General features: G+C 49.7%; 1 protein-coding gene across 5 annotated transcripts in view; it reads right to left on the reverse strand.

Annotated features, from left to right (window-relative positions):
• Positions 1 to 252: 252 nt before the first annotated feature.
• LOC133352381 (SH3 domain-containing kinase-binding protein 1-like) overlaps positions 253 to 16,728 on the reverse strand; it is a 77,785-nt gene continuing 61,309 nt past the window's right edge. For 3 of the 5 annotated variants that reach the window (XM_061567985.1, XM_061568019.1, XM_061568010.1), the window contains 11 exons: positions 16,254 to 16,355; positions 15,302 to 15,358; positions 13,241 to 13,292; positions 12,097 to 12,171; positions 10,781 to 10,931; positions 9,650 to 9,726; positions 8,464 to 8,579; positions 7,345 to 7,440; positions 6,370 to 6,707; positions 4,237 to 4,300; positions 253 to 3,522 (listed from right to left, as the gene is read on the reverse strand). In XM_061567985.1, the coding sequence (XP_061423969.1) occupies positions 3,481 to 3,522; positions 4,237 to 4,300; positions 6,370 to 6,707; positions 7,345 to 7,440; positions 8,464 to 8,579; positions 9,650 to 9,726; positions 10,781 to 10,931; positions 12,097 to 12,171; positions 13,241 to 13,292; positions 15,302 to 15,358; positions 16,254 to 16,355 (1,170 nt within the window). In that variant the 3' untranslated portion in view covers positions 253 to 3,480. The remainder of the gene's footprint in view (positions 3,523 to 4,236; positions 4,301 to 6,369; positions 6,708 to 7,344; positions 7,441 to 8,463; positions 8,580 to 9,649; positions 9,727 to 10,780; positions 10,932 to 12,096; positions 12,172 to 13,240; positions 13,293 to 15,301; positions 15,359 to 16,253; positions 16,356 to 16,728) is intronic. The other 2 variants (XM_061567994.1, XM_061568001.1) reach the window with 2 other exon arrangements.

Raw genomic sequence — 16,728 nt, forward strand, 5'->3', positions numbered from 1 at the left:
GGCGGCTATAAACGATTCCTTCGCACGGAGGATGTTACGCCGTGGTGAATGTTTACAAAGTCCGTAAAACACGTGGCTAATGCACGGCGACAGCGCTGCAGTACTGTTCGGCGAAAATATTCGGGGGGGGGGGGGGTAATGCTGCACACGTAATTAGCGCCCCAATTGCTTGCCCACCAACCCCCCCCCACCCACCAACCCCACCCCTACCCACCCACCTACCCCCCCCACCCACCCACCTACCCCCCCCCTACCCACCCTTTGTCATTGCTCGAAGTGCCCGGCGCCTTACGAGTCTCTAGCGCCGACCTACGGTGTGGGGAGCCAGCGACACAGCGGCCACGCCGCTCGTTAACATGCACGCATTGATGTGAGGGCACGGTGGGTGGACGATGGGACGATATTCTGGCTAGAAAAGACTTGACTGTGGTTTAAAGGCCAACATTGCAGGCGATTCGTTTTTTGTTAAGTGGAGCGACGCAGTGAGGGAGGGGATTTTCTACACCTTCTGCTAAAGTTACGTCCAGACCTCCGATGCAAATTAAATAGCCGAGGTTTTTTTTGCGTCATTGAGTCCGGTTTGCTGTCAATTACAACACCGCTATTGTTATTTAACGTTTTTCTAAAACAGTTTGTATATTTTTAGAGGAAGCATTTCATTGCAACTGGTAACATCCCAGACTCGGAACATATTGTTTGAGCCAAAATGGTGAACATTCATAATGAACAATATTCGTATGCACTGGGAATAACTGCCAGCACTTCGACAATCTATTGCTGCCATGACAGCCCTCCCCCAATGCGCTTTAGTCGTGAGCGTGTTTGACCATACTTCACCACGCTGGAACAACCAATGCAGGTTGGTGAAGTTTGGCCCAGGGCTGGTTCTTATCACTCACCACCGATGTTAGCCATTGGCCATGAAATCAATACTCAGATTGCCAGCTTGACTGTGCAATTTGCTAACCAACTCTGCCACCACGTCCGATAAAAAATATATATATGTGAAGCCACCACCCCCTCCCTCCCCAGCGCCAACCACTGAAAAGCGAAGATGAGAAACGAGAATGTAAAAGGATCGTGCAAAGGAATGTTCATCGTTCCAACAAATTGCACCGAACATTAACGACAACACCGACCGCTGATGATTCCCAGCGGCTCGGCGATGTTTCGTGTCTGGTGGCGTTCGTGTTCCAGTAAGGGTCGCCCCCCCCCACATCTGAGGTACACAAACCTGGGACATGTCATGGGAAGAATATCTCACAATATCACGCGTAGATGCATTGTCTCGAGCGGTGTATCATTACTATAAAGGAACTAACAACAACAAAACCGGGACTTTTAAAGTCTCGGGAAGACTTAACGAGATTTCCCAGTACTGCTGTCTCAACAAGAGGACGATCCTGAAGCAACCGGGAGAGGAGGTGGATCCGAGTTACAGCAACGTGAGAATAAGAGTGCACACCAAGAGCCAATGGGGCACCATCACCCAACCTCATATCAACAAAACGGCTATCATACAAGACACAACCTCTTCACACCGACATCATTATTATTATTATTATTGCGCCACAGGTCCGATTCGCCCGCTAACCCAATGTCCCCTCTCATCCAAATGGTGCCCAATAAAGTGCCGATGTCTCCATTGCCAACAACACACTCGGTCAAATTGTAACGGTGAGGTGCATCGGCCGTTTGGCAAATTGGGAATCTGGCCCAAGTGAACTGGATGGCTCAACATGGCGCAATGCTGCCCCCTTTCTCTCTCCCTCTCTCCGTGCTACAGATTAGCGAAATGCGGCTCTCCGATGTGCTGTTGGGTTGTTGCCGCATGCTATTTTTGGCACGATGTCCGACGTTCTGCTCGACGAGCTGAGAACGTTTTTCAGGAACTACAGCGAAGAAGCTAACCGGGAGCGAAAGCCCGAAACGCCCGACAACGTGCGGTCAAACGGTAAAAACCAATCGGAGAGCTGTACGGCACAACCGTGAACACATGCGCGGGAGTACAGGGTGACCAATCGGCGGTGAGATATTAAAAAAGAAATCACCAGGAGTTACACAAGCTATCAGGAATAGCAAACTTGGACAGAAAACGTGGCCTTGTATTTAGGGATGACAGTTGACTGTTTTCTTCCAAGTAGGATGCAAAGGCGACTTGCACGAAAGGTCATGATGGTGCAATTCACAATTCCTTTAATGCGCTAACAAATACCGTACTGTCATAGCAGTCTATACAGGCTGAAGCACTTTAATATAAAGTCGCATCCTCATCGTACTGACGTTCACAACTGCTCCAGTGTTTGCTCGAGACCTAAAATGAGGCCCTAAAGTTCAAACGTAGGCTACGCCGCGATAGCAATCCCCGCACGTCACAAATATTCTCATGCAGTCGATGTTACTTTGCAACGTTAATTTGGCATCGTTTATAGATTCCTTCTGTTGTTTTTATTAAAATACCATTAAATAGATCATTAGACGCTCGAGTGACAGGAGTTTGTGTTTTAGAAGACGTGAAAATTTAAGAGCATAGACACGCACGCACGGCGCACACAAGTGGACTCGTAACTCGTCTCCTCGCGACGTCCCAGTGCCATTCAGCGCTTTCAAAACCCGTAGCGGCGACCTCGACCGACGACGGTGGTGGTCGTCTCCGTCTTGTAAAATAAACTCCCACGCCCGGCTCGTGAGCCACTTTCGGCCAACCTTAACACGGGAGCTCGAAAAAAATATAGAAACCGCCACCGAAGAATATACGTCGACACATTCACGGCGAACGCCAAGCACCGCGGATGGAAAGGATACCGCTGCGACCTAGGAGACGAACGCAGGGGTGCCGACTAGCTACAGGAAAGCTGCTTGGACCGCAAGAAGTAAGAGCAGAGGTGGGGTGGGCGGCTGGCTGGCTGGCTGACTGGACAAGAGGTGACAGCAACAGTGCTGAGCACACCGAGTTTCTCAAGAGAAATTAAGAGCGGGCGGGCGGGGCTCTGGCTGGGGAGAGAGAGAGACACAGAAGACTGTGATGATGCGGTTCGTGTAATTTTCCTGACTCAACCAATTCCTGACCCTGCTTTGTGAGAGAGACGCGCGCGCGCACAGTGCAAAATTCAAGTCAGCGGTGCAGCATAGGTTCATATCTTAAGGCCATTTTGGCTCACAATGGCAGGGATTATTTACAGTGAAAATTCCAGTAACAATATGCATCTAAACCCAGAAAAAGGTTACACCAGACCCAGATATATATTTATATACTTGTACATATATAGAAATCAGATCTCCCCATGTCACCAAGCTTTGATTGAGAAAACAAAGATATTCACAAAATTAAAACAAAAATATGAACTTAAATTCGCTGACGTCCGATATTAATAAAAACAAAACAAAAAATAAAGATATATCTTTTTTTTGTCACACTCGTTCTCTTCGGCCGTGCCCTGGTCCTCTCGTCCGGTCGATCTTCCTCCAAAGTGGGCTCGCTCACTTCACCAGCAGCTGCTTTTTTATCCTCTCCACCTCCACCTGTCGGGAGTGCGCAGAGAAAACGATCCGACATGCAGCAAGGCCTGGGGCTCTAACACCCGTCCAGAAGCAATGCCTCATCGCGAGATGTACGACGGCCTCATCTTCGAAGACCGAGGAACCGCAAACGTCCCACAAAACTCGCGAGCCTCGCCGAGCTCGCCGCGGCGCTGGGACAACGAATTGACGAGATCGACGGCTCTGATGATTAATCTTCAAGAAAAGCATCGTATTTGACCGCGCGCTTCTGTGGTCCATTACACGACCGCTAGGTCTATTTAACAATGCTGGCTGCCCCCATATCCGGCCTGCCGGAGAGCGGAAACCGTTACAATCCACGTCCAATGCGTTGCAGCCAATGATGATGCCGATGATGTCAACAAGCCCCGCCCTTTACCCCCCGCCCAGTGGCACATGGGGGGTGTGGGGTGGGAACAGAGGCGAGGCTTCTGTCCCAACTATTTTATCAATTGGTCGAGTAATCAGGCAGTAATGGGAAGAGTGATTTAATTATCTTTTTTGAAAACTCATTGCTTCAGCACTGCTTTAGTTTGTTGTCCTTCCCCTGTACCTCCGACAAGCACGGTTGGCTTTGTACGGTGCGAAAGAAGTCCAACTGTAGTTCACTGTGGGCACCCACGTGAGCCCACGTGAGCCCACGTGAGCGGCGCGTGGTCGTGGCGAGCGCGAGTAGTTGGTGCGAGCGCGTGGTACCTGAAGCTGCACTCTCCGCTTCTTCTCCTCCTCCAGCTCGCTGACCAGCTGCGATATCTCTCTCCTTTCGGGCACGTCGCACGGGGGGGGGGGGGGGAGAGAAAGACAGAAATGAACATTAGGGGGCAACAACAAACAAATACATTTAACTAAACGCAGCAACGCAGAGTGAAACTTCAGTGCACTGTCAAATGCATCATCTCGAAGAAGTTCACGAATCTGAGGACCAACAAAGACACCTTCCTTTATCTTAGCTTCACTTAACCTTGGACATTTTCCACGGAGGTACTGGAAAGTTGCTTGTGTTTTGTCCATGGCTTTGACAAAGTTCTTCGTCAGACCCAGCTTGATGTGTAAGGGTGGTAACAAAATCTTCCTTGATTCAACAAGTGGTGGATGTTGAACACTTTTCCTCCAGGCTCCAATGACTGTCGGAGTGGCCAATCTGTCTTGATGTAGTGGGAATCTCTCACACGACTATCGCATTCGCAGAGAAAACAGCGGTACATTGTGTATCCAGTCTGCAGACCAAGCAAGACAGCAACAACCTTCACATCGCCACAAAGCTGCCACTGATGTTGGTCATAGTTTATGCACCTCAAAAGTTGTTTCGTGTTGTCATAGGTTTCCTTCATATGGACTGCATGACCAACTGGAATTGATGACTAAACATTACCATGATGCAGCAAAACAGCTTTAAGACTCATCTTGGATGAATCAATGAACAGAGTCCACTCATCTGGATCATGAACGATGTTGAGGGCTACTGTCACACCATCGATGTTGTTGCAGGCGACAAGATCACCTTCCATGAAGAAGAACGGGACAAGATCCTTTTGATGGTCATGGAACATGGAAACCCTAACATCACCTGCCAGGAGATTCCACTGCTGCTGTCTGGAGCCCATCAGCTCTGCCTTACTCTTGGGTAGTTCCAAATCCCTGACAAGGTCTTTCAGTTCACCTTGTGTTATGAGGTGTGGATCAGAGGATGAGGATGGGCGAAATCTGGGTCATGTGACCTTGATGGTTCAGGACCAGAAGTTTCATCCTCTTCCTCGTCTGACTCAAGTGAGAATGATTCTGGTGCATCAGGAAGTAACAGTCCTTCTCCATGGGGTACTGGGCATATAGCTGATGGAATGTTTGGATAATGCACAGTCCACTTTTTCTTCTACGACACCTTTTCCAACTGGAGGCACCATGCAGAAGTAACAATCGCTGATATGATCTGTTGGTTCTCTACAAATAATTGGCACTGCATAAGGCGTAGATTTCCTTTTCCTGTTCAACCACTGGTGAAGATTTGTTGCACACGTGTTGCCGCATATGTGTGGAGCCCACATCTTGTCCTGATCTCCAATTTTGTAGCCAAAATAAAGGTGATAGGCTTTCTTAACCATAGTGGTTATACTGCGCTTTTGTGATGAAAAAGTCACTTCACCACAAACATAAAAATGATTTACTTTGTTCACACAAGCACGAGGCATCTCTGCTCACTTTGACGAAACAGAAATGTGTCCCCTTGCACAATCAAACACTAACAAATACGAGAGCACGACACTGTATGATTTATAGAGCTGATATAGGGCAATTTGTTCAGCAGAGGGATGCAAGCCTAGATATGATTGTATCATCCATGACTTCTAGGAATAACATGATGCAATTCATATTATGCATGACACAATACCAGGTTTAGATTGCATCATTCATTGTTTTGCTCAAAAAGTACTGTCCAAACCCAGTCATAGATTCATCAGAGATCCAGTCACATGTATTTTAGTCATTTCTGTTTTAAATTGAGATCACTTCCCTTTATAACTCACTTATCCTCCGCCATTCCCAAGTCAAGGGTCTATTATACTGACCCAGCAGCATATCTTGAAAACTAGAACCAATCAGCAATTTTAAGCATCATTTTCATTCTCAGTGACCCAGAATTAGTAAACTTGTACTACATTTATTTCGGAAGCATTTTGGCTGTAGACCAGGGAGAAGAACAAGAAAGGACACGTAAATTATGTAGAACTTTTTTAGCACCATACCTAGCCAACCGTGCTAATGCAGAGGCACATGACGATAAAGATACACCCGGCAACATCGCACCCCTCCCCCCCCCACAGCCCTCCTTACTTGTGCTGAATCTTCATGGCCTCCATGGCTTCGCGAAGCTCTCGCACCTGCGCCTGCAGGTCGTCTCCGCCGCCGCCGCCGCCGCCGCCGCCACCGCCACCGCCGCCTTGTGGCTCCGCGCCGGACGGCGGCTGTCTCCGCGAACTGAGCGCCTCGCTCACGATGGCCGACAGGGGTCGCGAAAGCGGGGACGACGCCCCTCCGCTCGCCCCCTGCGACCCCTGCGACGCTGGAGGAGTCACGGGCGTCGCCGTCGTCCCGCCCAGGCCCAGCAGCGGCTTCTTCTTTGGTTCCAGCATCTTGCTAATGGGACGCCCGCCGTCCGTTTGCGACGAGTTCTGCGGTGGCGGCGGAGGGACAGGGTTAGCGGCGGCCGCGTTGTCTTGTGGGAGGTCCAGCTGTCCGCGAAAGCGACGATAAAATCGTTCGCAGATTCTCCGTTTGAGTTGGCCGGGCTGTGCCGCCCCACGCGTCCGTTCGCCACGTCCCGGCGTTTTGCTCCCAGCGAGTAAACGCCAGGCGTGGCGCCAAACGACACGCGGTACAGCGACACGCGCTACAACCCGAGAAATAAGCACCACGTGCGCAAAACCTACGCAGAGGTAGCCATTGCAGGGGTGCAGTCCTCCCCGTTTTCTTCAAATAAACCCCACTATTTCCATGAAGGCTAAAGTCACAGCTCATTTATTGCTTGTGATGTTATTTTTGTATTGCTTTTCATCTTCTAAAAATATAAAGAAATAAAATAACGGTAAACAAACCAAACACCGAAACCGATAAAGCTAACTCCGGAACGCACAAACCCAAAGGCGGCAGTCGATACCGCGCATCGCGGCGGCGCTAAACTGGGCCACACTCCGTGGCAGCGGGGGCACAGCCCCGAGCACACCAGCGCATCGCCGTCACTTCCACCGACCCCCCCCCACCGCCCCCCGCCCCGGCTACCTCCACCGCCCCCCCCCCCCCACCGCGTACCGGCTGCTCGGGGGTGCGGTGCTGCTTATCTTCTGCTTCCTCGCCCGAGTCCGAGCGGGACACGGCGCCATCCGCCGACGGGCTCTCCATTTCCCACTGCACGCAAGCGGGGGGGGGGGGGGGTGTAGTCCGGCACGAGTCAGGGTTGGCGCCGCCGCAGGAATAACACTCGTGCATCACGGTAAGAGAGGGCCTTGGGTTCGATTGCTGAATCGGGTGCCTCGCTGTGTGTGGAGTTTGTAGGTTGTCTCCCTCTGTTCTGCATGGGGTTTTCCCTCTGGATTCTACCTGGTTTCCACCCATAGATAAAAAAAACAATGTGAATGGTATTCGGCCAAACATCCCAATGCTAGAAGATTACCTTTAAATGACTCAAATAGATTTACGCTTAGCAGCAAAATCACCCCCCGCCGTTACTGTGAAAACTTGTCAGAACCCTCCTAAAAGAGTCTTGAGAATCGGCGATGGTCTCCCGGGTCAACAAGCGTAATCTCCACGCGTCCATTACACCGAAGCGCTTGTCTCTTGAGTTTAACTTTCTTATCGTGAGAGTTAACGACGATCGCTACCGACAGACCCCCACTCTTTTCCTGAGCACATGCATGGCCATTCACTATTGTCCTATAAAACCACGGTATCAACTGCGGCGATAGCGATTCGTACATTCCTCTCTTAAAATGTACTCGTTAAGATCGCATGAAACGCGCGTTCAAACCACAAACGTAACTTTCAATCATCTCAGATTCGTCACGTGTTTACGTCACGGCAATAAAGCCCCCCGGAGTTAAAGAGGCCCTTGCATCGACAGGAGCGACTGAGCGTGCTGACGTTAGAACACGCGGTGTTGCCAGGTCGAAAATATCCCCCCCTCTAGTACCGGATGAGTGACGCTAAGATGACCGCAGCGGAAAAAAATACGTATCGTTCGCGGAGCGCTTCCAAGTGATAGGCCTCGTTGGGAGCCTCGGGCCTTAAGCTGAGGGCCGTCGTATCTCGTCTGTGGAGGGCCAAAGGTTCCCCACCCTTGCCCTAACATCCAGAGTTGTGCCACCATGAGATGCCCAAGGAGGTGGTAGAGGGGGGGGGGGGGGGTGGTGGTGGTGTCAATGTGGACCATACCAAGACATTGCCAGGGAACTGGCTGGGTGGCCGGCGGCCTTTGTGCTTGGGCCGGTTGGTGGTCGGGTGATTGAGCTTCTCGGGAGAGGGCACCACCACGTCGAACCCCACCAGCTCTGCACCCCGGTCAAGCAGCACGGAACACAGAACACTGAGACAAAGATCCCCCACCACCTCCGTGTAGCCTCAACACACTGCAGGAGCAAGTGCTGTTAGCGAGCTCCTATGAAAGCCGGCACGGCACACGAAAGGGGGTGGGGGAGGGTGGCCAACACCACACCCTTAAACACAGAATACACAAAAAGACAAAGATCCCTCGTATAGCCTTAGCAGACTGTTGGAGCAAGTGCTGTTAGCGAACACCTACAAAGGCCGACACGGCACACGAGAGGTTGGCCAGCACCATGCCCGGCCGCCTTTGTCTCCCCCGGGGTGATGTTTACACACCCACCAGGTACTCATTTGAGGCTGAGTCTACCTAGGGGAAGCCCATGACCGGTTTAGACAATTGTCACTGGCGTTGGCCGTGAGCATGAATCGAACTTGGGTTGCCGGGTTCATAGTGCAACGGGCTAACCACTACATTACCGCTCCCACACACACACTCATAGAGAAATGCATGCACGCACGCGCACACACACACAGGAACGTGGTGCCCTTAGCTATCTCCTGTGCACTGTCTACTTGTATTGTTCACGCTAGGATCTACCTTCCACAATTAATCCTTACATTTGAACAGCACCAATACAGTGATGTCATTAGATTAGCAGTGTAATTTAAGCACCATGACGATGCATTTAAATCCATTATCCTCATTAATGGACTGCCTGGGACACACAGCCTAGAATCTTATCTACAAGTTGAGAGCTGCGTGAAATTTGCATCTCAATTCAACAATCCTTCACTTGGACTTAAGCAAACTCAAGAATTTACAGAATTAACCCCACGCGCTGCGACATCAAAAGAACAGCGGGGGGCCGGCTACTGTGAGCCCAAGAGGTCAATACAAATACGAGCATTGAGCATCGCACGGCCTAGCGTGCGACTCCGATGCTCACGTCGGTTCAAAAATTGTTCCGCGCCCGATACAAGAGCAGCCCACGAACACGGCCTCATCAGCAGAGAGCGTTTGAGAGCGGGGGACGGGGTGTCGGTCATCCTCGTAGCGACCGGGCCACTGACTCACCGCTGTCTGTGCTCTTGTCGGACGAGTCCAGCTCAACCAGCTTGGGGTGGGAGAATCCTACGAAGTCACCCGTAGGCCTGCGGGGAATGAGCAGGTGCAGGTTTAGCGCAACGAACAACCGCGACCCTGCCGCGACGCATACGGGGAGCGCTGCAGGTGCCTCCCGCTGCCTGCCGCTACGTCCATGGCCGTTGCACAGTGTACAGTGAGGGAAAAAAGTATTTGATCCCCTGCTGATTTTGTACGTTTGCCCACTGACAAAGAAATGATCAGTCTATAATTTTAATGGTAGGTTTATTTGAACAGTGAGAGACAGAATAACAACAAAAAAATCCATAAAAACGCATGTCAAAAATGTTATAAATTGATTTGCATTTTAACACGCTAGCAGTGCTCGAACAGCACAATCAGACTCGAGTGCTGTGTAGCTTCAACTTGAGGGGCAATAACGACAGCTGTTGATTTCTAAATTATTAACCGATGGGTGTTCAAGGTCTAAGCGTCGCCCTTGTTCATGAGCAATGAGGCGACACTTTACCCTTCGACCAGGGGTCCTGGGCACGTGGTTATAAATAGGTACAAAGTATTAATAATAATTCCATTTACAAAGAGCTTTTCAGAAAGGGTCTCAAAGCACTGTACAGGGCATAGCAACAGCAGACACTCGGCTAATTTTTTTTCGATTATAATACTTTTACTCATAATCTTTGGTTCTTTCGGTAAAGTCAGGTAGATAGAAAAATAACTAATAAATCACGACGTTTCGATAGCAACACAAGCCATCGTCTTCAGGTGAAACAACACAGCAGGTGGACTGCTGAGGCAATTCACTAAAAGTTTAGTAGGCGGAAGACTCGTTTTAAAGTGGAACCCATTTTATTGATCCTGGAAGGATGAAAAGTTGAGTCAACCCCCAACCCGAATTTGAACTCGTAACCACCCAATGGCGAGCCGCTCGCTCGACCACGGAGCCACCTGGCCGTAATATTATTTAGTATTTTTTTATTTATTCACTTTATTTTCAATTTTTGCGTTTACTTTGTTGTCCTTCCCCCGCACCTCTGATTAGCACGGTTGGCTACGTATGGTGCAAACTAAAGTCAACATACGTACACACACACACACGCGTACCTCACGGGGGAGACGGGCGTGGAGGGCTTCTCCGGCCGCTTGGGACCCACGCCGGAGCCGATGCGGGCGATGGCCGGGCCCTTGGGAGCCGCCGGCTTGGGGGGGATGGCCGGAGCAGCCGGCTTGGCGGGGATGTCCGGGTGCCTCTCGTCTGCGAGAGACACAAGTGAGCCAGTGCAGAACGTTAACAATAATGATTACGTTGATGTAAAATAAGAAGAAGTTTCACCCTTTCTGGAAATAAAAACAGGAGGTGTTAAGATGTTCAAACACCCAATAGATACCTTTTTGCAAGGCATCAAGTCTGCATTAACTACGCATATCTGTGGCAAAACATGCTCTGATAATATATGCATTGTCTTTGAAATCGATTGCCCTACACCAGAGAGAGACGGCCTTCTTTACGGCCTTTTCTCACCAGTGTTAGACCAGAGAATGGCAAAAGCAAAACAGTACAAAGGCAATTATTAAAGTATCAGAGCACTTACAGCTTGAGTAGAGGAGTTATCTTGATTTGAAGCTTTCGTGACTGCAGGAATCCATACTCTTTGGTTCTTTCGGTAAAGTCATGTAGGTAGAAAATAATATTATTAATCTTATTTTTTGTTTTATTTTATACCTACGTGACTTTACCGAAAGAACCAAAGAGCATAGAGGAGTTATATCTTTGGGACATTTTTGCCAGTATCAAAATTGATATTATTATATTTTAGGAAAGTAAAATTTTTTTTATACTTTTTGAGCACAGGCCCACGAGGGCCCCAAAACATTGAGCGGCCAGCAAACAAACAACGCTCACTCATCAAAGTCGTAACAGATCGGAGTTACCGCGTAGATCGCCTTGACGCAAAGGTGGCACAGTCGCGTTTTTTACAATCGTGTTTACTTGTCTTTTTATGTTAAACCCGATCATCTGAGATTGGGAGAAATCCGGTTTAATTGGTTCTAATTGCAGAACCGCACTTCTCAACGATGGGCTTCATCCATTCCAAGCGAAGGAACTCACTGGCGCCCACGATTGTGGAGAAGCTCGCGTTCATCAAGACCAACCTGCCCGCCGCATTCTACGACTACCCCGTGCCCGACGGCCCCGAGTACGATAGCAGCACCGACAAGGAAGCAGCCTAAGCCTTGGATCAGAGTTTCGTATTCATTAAACCAGGTTTAATTCCCCGAAATCGGGTTTAACTGTATTAAAGAAAAAACCCGATGCCTGCCGCTGGAAAAATCGGGTTTTTGCCACCCATGCCTTCACGGCGTTCGTCTTAATCCGCGCGGCTATGTCGGGAAACCGTTGTCTCTGTGCGTTGACTTACCCTTCTCCTCCTGCTTGAAGGGGAGCTCGGGCCGTTCAGGCTTGTCTGGAACGACCTTGCGGACATCCTTCTTGTCTGGCAGGAGGGAGGCGCCCACGCACGCGTTGTAAGCCGCGTCAAGGGGAACGAACGCGTTTCACGGTTCATTCGGTGAGATCTTAAAACAACTCTGGCGCCATCTACCGCCTAAGTGGAGGTTTTTTGGTGAATCCACAATTTGAAGTCCGTTATGCACAGAGCCCGAGTTCTATCCCTTCCCTTTCATGTGCCCGAGTTTCTCCAGGCACTCCGGTCACTTGGCACAAGTGGAACACTCGTTGCAAAAGAGCGGCCAACCAAACACGAAAATTCTGATATAAATTTTGCATGTTTTGTCTTGAACCATCTGTATGTAGTTATTGTCACTTTTAGGTGAGCAGAAGCCAGGGGGAATTTACACCACAACTGTCACCACACCATACACAACCTGCCAATCGAATAACGGTGTAGCATGGTGTGGTGTGGTGATGTGGCCATTATATAGCACGCAACTAAACTCCACCGTACCATATACCACAGCCAGCCCTTTCGGCAGGTCCGTGTACGGTGGCGGTAAATCGTGAGTGCCCGCACCTTTTACAAAACGTCGAGTCAGTGTGCGAGAATCAATCCAAAAAATCTCTAGAGAAGCTCTAGAGCTCCCTCTCGTGAAGGCCTTCCCACCGGCAGTGGCGCGAGACACCAATTGCAGGGCTGCACCTTCACCTTTCACATGTGCGCGCTCCCTCGCTCGCTCGCACACCCAGACTCTACAGTCTACAGACACCCTGGACTTTCGGGGCAATGTGTGGCACCGTACCTCATTACACAGCGGCTTTTGGCGAGCCACTGAACAAAGGCGATCACCGCATCGCGCGCTTTCGGATGCGCTTCTGCGGCCGTCTGGAATGCTCTTCCTTCCTGTATTAGGAAGCCACCGGAGCTTTGCACTTTTAAATCTAGATTGAAAACTAATTCCTTTAGAACTGCTTTTAGTGTTTAGTTTGCTGTCCTTTGCCCGCACCTCTGATGAGCACGGTTGGCCACATGCAGTGTGAAAGAAGTTCAACATACAGACATACACATGATGCCAACACTGCTCAAAATCATCCCTCTGCAAACTCACCTCCTAGGTTCACCTTCACGAGGGTGGCTGGAGGAGGCGGCTTTTTGGGCTTCTGTGAAAAAGACAGGGATTGAGGAGAGACAGTGGGGGGGGGGGGGGGGGGGCGAGGTTACAGACAATTATATCAGTCAAGGATGAACTGTGGACAAGCTAGCGAGTTGATTCCTTGATTATTTCAGCGAGAGCAAACCACTCATTGAGGAGGCTTTAATTGGGCTTTTAGAACGTAAATTGAGATCACAGTAGGTTTAAGGAAGCCACAGGCCATGAAAATTTACTTTTACCTTGTACACACTTTCTTAAGAGTTTTGGGCTGTTCAACTTGATTTGTTCGCTTCGTTCATAGAAAAAAGAATTGCAAAGTTATGGTCAGGAGTGCTTACCGACAGCACGACAGGCTGTCAGCACAGCGATCCTAACCACAACTTTAAAAGCTTTTTCATTTTCATTATCAAAGCTTCAAACTCGCTTTAGACAGACAGGGACACGCAGACACCTTGGTCTGGATCTACCAAAGGATATTTGTTTTTTGTTACATCTCACCTCTGATAAAGAATTTTCCAAAAAACACTTCGAATTTTGTGCGGAAATCACAAAGGCAACAAAAACAAGGCAAATTGTCTAGCAAGCAAGTGGAACCCCGTGCACGCTCTGCCACCGTAATTTGGGTTTTTGTTTCTTGATTTTTCGGTTGGTTGCCAACGTACGCGGCCTTGGACTCTCAATCGGTGCCCAGCTATGGATGTGCCCCACGGGAGTCAATGCAAGCTGCTGTACTCGCATTTTCCCAAGCGCGCCCGACCCCCCTCCTTAGGGGGCACAATGACATTTTGAGGCCAGGGCTGCGACGGCGAGGCGCGACCAACCGCATCAGCATTCATTGCGAAGGTGGCAAAGGCGTGGGGGTCGTTAGCGCGGCTGCGACGGGTGGCTTAAACACCTCGCGACCAACAGGAGGCCCCCGTTACATCACAGCCACGTTAACATTCCCCGGTCTTGGTGCAAAAGCAAGCGTATGCAAACACGGCGGCGTAGCTATCGAGTGCGTAGGCGGTGCAACTGCATCCCGTCGTCCCACAAGATGGTGGGGGGCCCAAGAGCCGGGCTAAGAGGAGGGTGGGGTAGATTAGATAGGACCCCCCTCTCCCCAATCCCATCCCCTACCACATCTCCAACTCCACCCCACCATCCTTCTCAATTTAAATTACTCACATCGGTGCCCATGACAACCATGGCTACTCCCACTGTGCAAAGACGATCTTTTTCTTTTCAAACTCCAACGCAAAAACATCTAAAAACTCATTTCATATACGTGCATATATATATGAATGTGCGCAGAGGCTGATGGAAACCGTATTAAAAAGCATAACAAATCGACGAGTCAAAACAACAACGCTTAGCAGAAGCTGTGCATACTTCTATAGAAGTGTGCACACGTACAGCTCTTTTGTCAATCCACTGCTGGATGATGACCTCTCCCACGCCTGCACGGTACGTGGGGGGTGACAATTGAACACACTTCTATAGCAGCGCATCGAAGCAAGCTTCTGCGGAGTTTAGAAGCGCGGCAGGTGAGCTTGGATTGCTGCACTCCAACGAGCGAGCGAAGCTCCCAGGTACAACAGGGTGAGGCACAACGAAGCGCTCTAAAACTACTGAAATTTTTTTATTTTACGAGGCTCACTGAGCTATGTAGCTCTTTTTCAGAAGTGACCTGGCCACAAATGATGGTCAACGAAGTGGCTTATCAACATGGACATTTCTTAGCAGCCAAATAGTTTAAAAACAGCATGTTTCTAAATGTGGAAGAAAACACCCGAGGACCTGGAGAAAAATCCACGCTGCCACGGGGAGAGAGTGTCGCAAACTCCAAATATACAGGCGGCAGGGTCAGAATCGAACCCACGAACCTCCTGCATACCAGGCGAGGGAGTCAACATCTCGCCACCGCGGCGCCCCGATCAACACGGGAGCGGAGTGACTCGCATCGCTGCAACTACTGCGATGGTAAAATGCCGCCCCGAAAGAGCGGCGAGGCGGCTCCACCTAAGGTCCACTCACATCCTCGGCAACTCTCAGTGAAGGTTTGCTGAGGAATTTAGGTGATGAGCGCTGCTGCTGAAAGGCGGGGGGTGGGCGGAAATACGTGAGAATGTGACAAGTGAAAGAAAAACACGACAAGAAGATTAAAGTCACGGGCGACGGGTCTCCACGGAGGCTTTACGACGTTTCCAACTTGAGTTAGATAGGAAGTGATGCTTGTGGCAATGTCTGTTTGAGCGATGCATCTTGATATATATATTTTTACTCGCCATTTAGTCAATCCACGAGTGGATGAAGGGCTAGCGAAGTCATCTCATCCGTGGTGGTTTATTTGAGCTTACTTAACCATGTCGATGCATTGAGTCAATAAAACAATGAAAATAAAGAAATTTTATGTTACATTTTTTTTCTATTTTCTGACAATTGGCCATCGAGGATGGCATTCTGCAGTCTGCTATATCCAACACAGTTGGGTTTCGATATCATAACAACTCATCAGTGAGCCATGGCCACCAGCTATAGCCTGATAATGAATACCCCAATTATTAGATTGGCACAGAGACCATGGCTATGACCACAGGGCCTCAGAGTTTCAGCAACGTATAGAGTGACTGTGAAAATCACATCAACGATGTGTCGGCAATAAACCTTGCAAACGCAATATATGAACAAACATACAAACATATTCTCATTCATAATCAACACTGCCTACTAAAAAAATATCGTCTGCATGGTGTTAGGACAGACAAGGGCGAGCCATTTTCACAGCAAAAAAAAATCGAGCAGCCAGATTGACCGAAACACAGCGATGGGGAGACCGCATTTTACGGCACGGCTGCAAGAAAACACCTGCGGCGAGTTTGCGCACGATCGCGGTTTATCGCTCGATGCTCAATTATTTCCCGCCGACAGGCGACGGCGGCAGCGGTCAAAAAGCGGCAGAGGACCAAGGAGCACGGCTGGGCCTCACCTCTTTCTCCACCTCGGCGGGCAGAAGCTTGACAAAGTTGTCGGGGAAGACGCCTCTCTTCCCGTTCACCTCCCCCTCCCACCAGCCCGCGTCCCCGCAATCCTGAAAACCACCACCCCGTCCGGCCGACGGCAGTGGCGGAATCGCACGCGCACGTGAATCGCGACCAGTCAAAACGAACCCTTTATTTTGCTTCAACAGGGAGACAAATCGTGACCTTGGCGCTAAACATCGGGGCACAAAACGCAAAGCATTGCTACGTTTCCACAGGTGGCACAAATCATGTTATTCTGATAATGCAACCTTTTTCGTGCGAAATTATGATACAGCGACGCTCCAACAAATCAGCATCTAGTTTGCACAAGGACCCTTGCATAGGCCCCAATGTGGATTAAGCAATCAAAGGTAATCAGAATATTTATTAATGCAGGAGAAATCCAAATAACTTCAACGCTCTTTTCCCAGATGTCCATTA

This window comes from Lethenteron reissneri, chromosome 5 (genome assembly GCF_015708825.2).
Source record: "Lethenteron reissneri isolate LAM-NWPU_2019-01 chromosome 5, ASM1570882v1, whole genome shotgun sequence".
Classification (NCBI taxonomy): domain Eukaryota; kingdom Metazoa; phylum Chordata; class Hyperoartia; order Petromyzontiformes; family Petromyzontidae; genus Lethenteron; species Lethenteron reissneri.